Consider the following 3,817-nt stretch of genomic DNA (forward strand, 5'->3'; position numbering starts at 1 on the left):
GTCCGTCCTTCTGCATCCGTCCTTCTGTGTCCGTCTTTCTGTGTCCGTCTTTCTGCGTCCGTCCTTCTGCGTCCGTCTTTCTGCATCCGTCTTTCTGCGTCCGTCCTTCTGCGTCCGTCTTTCTGCGTCCGTCCTTCTGCGTCCGTCTTTCTGTGTCCGTCTTTCTGCGTCCGTCTTTCTGCGTCCGTCCTTCTGCGTCCGTCTTTCTGCGTCTGTCTTTCTGTGTCCGTCCGTCTTTCTGCGTCTGTCTTTCTGCGTCCGTCTTTCTGCGTCTGTCTTTCTGTGTCCGTCTTTCTGCGTCTGTCTTTCTGTGTCCGTCCTTCTGCCTCCGTCTTTCTGCGTCCGTCCTTCTGCGTCCGTCTTTCTGTGTCCGTCTTTCTGCCAAAGGGGCGCTTGGTTGAATTTGGTGTAATTTGGACACACGGCATAATTAATAAACTTTGACAAACTGGGCTCTGCAGACTTCAGTTTGTGGTCCACAGCGGGGCTTTATAAAGATGTATAAAGAGAACTGGTTACAACGTTCATTCCATAGAAAGTTGCTCAGTGGAGCAAGAGGTAAAACAAAGTTTGACCCACGAGTATAAAAGCCCAAAGAACAAGCGCATCAACGTTTCCTTTAGCCCCGCCCCCCAGCCCTCGGTCCAGCCTCGTTGTCTTTCACATGAATGGAGGACGGACAATAACTCTGGATTTGGTCTATTCCAGTGTTTGTACTGGGCAGTTGATTTACCTCAAAAAAAGAGTTACAGACGTCTCTTTCCCAATGTAAGTCTAAGGTAAAAAGTGTTTTTGGGCCCCGAGGCGTCCTGTGACAGAACTGGAAATTGTAATTTCAAAGTTTGGCCACTGTGTAAAATCTGCTTCATACTCCAGCACTCTTCCTGAGGGCTTGGGCTTAAAAGGCTGTGACTCATGACTGCAGTCCATGCTGGATAAACAAATGTTACAACCAAACTCTTCTTCATTTCCCTGCAGTAAAAAGAAAAATCTGTGGCTGTCGCAGGACTGTAATGAGCCCAGACAATTATTTAACTCTCACCAGCCTCTACCTACCTTTCTACCCATCTACTTGTGAGTACAAACAGAAGCCATGTTCGTTGTTTAGAGTTGGCAATTCAGCATACTCTAGCTAGTTTCAAATGACTCACATTACTAACCCTGGCTTTAAGTTTAACAGATATTCTGACCAGGAGGAACTTCTGTACATTTGTCACGACTCGTTGGGAGGCTCACCTACGCAGACCAGGTCCATGAAGCCGTACATGCCGTAGCAGATCTGGAAGAGGACGTCGCGGCGCTGCCAGATGGCCTGCGGGCTGAGAGCTGACCACAGCAGCCAGGAGATGCTGGCCACCAGGAAGAGAGAGCCCAGGAACACGGCGATGATCTGCACCTTCTCCACCAGGGTGATGGTGATGGACTGCCACTGCACACGGACACAAGAGAGAACCAGAAGGACTGTTACAAACAAAATGTGCCTCATAAGGGGAAGGGCTGCATGGCCACAGGGTAAGCTTAGAGCAGGATTGCTGAATTTTGTTTTTGGGTTGACGATAGGTCTTCAGTGTCATGCTACGCCCAAACATATTAGCCGACCCTCCTCTCAATGTGCAACCAACGCCATATTGTATGATGCTCCTTATAACACCGGCGCAGATTGCTTTTCATGTATGCAGGAGAGGTGGTGGGTCCTTTTGTATGTCTGTGCCGGGACCTGTTGTGTCATAATGTGGCCATGAGAACAGGATGTCACAAGGGGAAAGAACACAAAATGTTGTGGAGAGAACAAATGTGTGTGTCAGAGCCAAACCACTAACAAGAGGAAATAGGAGCGTGGAGGAGAAGAACACAGAATAATCAACTGGGAAACAGAAAGTCTTTGATGCCGAGCGGACGACTGTGAAGCTGCACGGTTCAGAAGCAAAGACTTCAGGCAGACTCGACGGACAGAAAGCAGAGCTCTGAGCCTCAGCTGTGTGTTTGTTCGGTCTGCCGGCGACTCAAGTCCCATCTGGAGCGAACAGATCTGAAAAGGCCTCGACGTTCTTCAGTGAAGGAAACGATTCAGAACGCAGATATTTTAAGCCTCGGGCGTCTCTGTCTGTTCAGCTTTGGAGGAAATGAGGACTGAAGGAATCCTGACGCTCCAAACTGACAGCAGAGACCTGAAGAGGAACCAGAGACACTCAGCAGGTTCACAGCCAAAAAAACAACCTCACTTCGGTCTTCTTCACAGTATAACTCTTGACAGCATTGGTTTAGATGCAACTCAGCTTTTTTAAATTGAGCAAAACTTCTTAAAAACAAAACACTTCCTCAGTGACGGACGGTCAGAAATCAGAGCAGCAGACGCAGAAATCTCCTGATTTATAGTTACAATGAATGCTTAACTTCCCATGATGCACCCTGCCTGGTAAATGCTCACACATCTTTTAAACACCACAGGTTTGTTACATGTTCTGTTAACAATACAGCATAGCCATGCTAGCGGCTCTGAGAGTTAGTATGCTAACAATAACGACATGCTGATGTTCAGCAGGTAGTTCTTAGTAGAGAGGTCTCTCTGATGAATTAAAGCGACAGAACAACAATACGAGTGTCGTAGTGTAGCAGCCCAGGTGTTTTTATTGTAAATCCCCAAAGAATATGTTTGAGGTTGTTATCAATTATTTATTGATCACTAATAAAGCTGACCACGTTATCAAAGTTTCACAGGCGTGTCGTTGAACCGCGGTGGCAGGCAATGTAAAAATGTGACAAGCGCTCTGGAGCCAGTGTTTGGTTTGTCCGTTCTGGGCTACCGTAGAACATGGCGGACTGTGTGAAGAGGACCCGCTCCCTACGTAGATATGAAGGAGTCATGCTAAGCTAACCGAACGATTCTTAGCTTAAGGTGATTATACGCGAATGAAAACATAGCGATGCTAATAGATCCCCGAAATGCAACAAACAGGCCCTTTAATGGGAACGTCAGAGATATTGTTGATTTATATGTATGGACAGATTATGGGATCATCACTGATGCTCATTATTTTTTCAGATGGAATTCTGCTTTATCATTGTGGTTGAAGCTGTCTGAGCTAAATGCTGCTAGATGGACTGAAGGTTCACAGCTCAACTTGGTGTGAAGCCTTCGTTCACCTTTTATAAGCCTGGGTTGAGCACATGTGGCATATTTGTCCACTTTCTTCTCCATTTTATGAGCAATGAGTCATTCGTAAAAAGGCAATAAGATAATATTTAAAAGCTGCTTATTGAGAAGAAGCAGGAAAAGTTAGGTAATTATAGAGTAGGTGCACTTCTACATTAGGTTTTTCTAAATGAGTCTAGGCGACAGATGCAGGTGGGTTTACTGCTGTCAGTTTGCCAGTGAAACTGCTTCTACCAGAGAAGCTGTGAATATTCCTGAACATTATAAGTATAACCGGTGGGTCGATGCATCCGAGACTATAAAAACAACCTCTTGTTAATGCCTCCATAATAATTTAGAGAGCACACTCGGAGGGAGAAAACAATAACCTCAAATGTTTATGGCAGTAAAAAGGCTGTAAAACAAAATAACCCCAGAGAGAATCTAACGGCTGCAGTTTAATGTCACATCCCTTGTCAAGCATTTAATTGGAAATGAGTGTTTTTCAGGGAGAAGGATACTCGCTGTGTCATTGATAGCCAGTTTAAACCCCCATCTTCATACAAACATGACTTAATAAAAGGTGCAGTGTGCAGGATTTGATCGAAAACAACTGCACAGAGACACAAAACAACTACACAGAGACACAAAACAACTGCACAGAGACACAAAACAACTGCACAG

The 3,817-nt window shown here is 45.6% G+C and overlaps 1 protein-coding gene across 3 annotated transcripts in view; it reads right to left on the reverse strand.

The window, feature by feature from the left end:
* marchf11 (membrane-associated ring finger (C3HC4) 11) overlaps window positions 1–3,817 on the reverse strand; it is a 14,651-nt gene that overhangs the window by 4,388 nt on the left and 6,446 nt on the right. For all 3 annotated transcript variants that reach the window (XR_004213859.1, XM_031877187.1, XM_031877186.1), the window contains exon 3: window positions 1,237–1,429. Coding sequence is in view for 2 of the 3 variants with exons in the window: in XM_031877187.1 (XP_031733047.1) it covers window positions 1,237–1,429 (193 nt within the window). In the remaining variant the exon portion in view is untranslated. The remainder of the gene's footprint in view (window positions 1–1,236; window positions 1,430–3,817) is intronic.

The sequence above is a fragment of the Anarrhichthys ocellatus genome, unplaced genomic scaffold (genome assembly GCF_004355925.1).
Source record: "Anarrhichthys ocellatus isolate YVR2014 unplaced genomic scaffold, GSC_Weel_1.0 scaffold128, whole genome shotgun sequence".
Lineage (NCBI taxonomy): Eukaryota > Metazoa > Chordata > Actinopteri > Perciformes > Anarhichadidae > Anarrhichthys > Anarrhichthys ocellatus.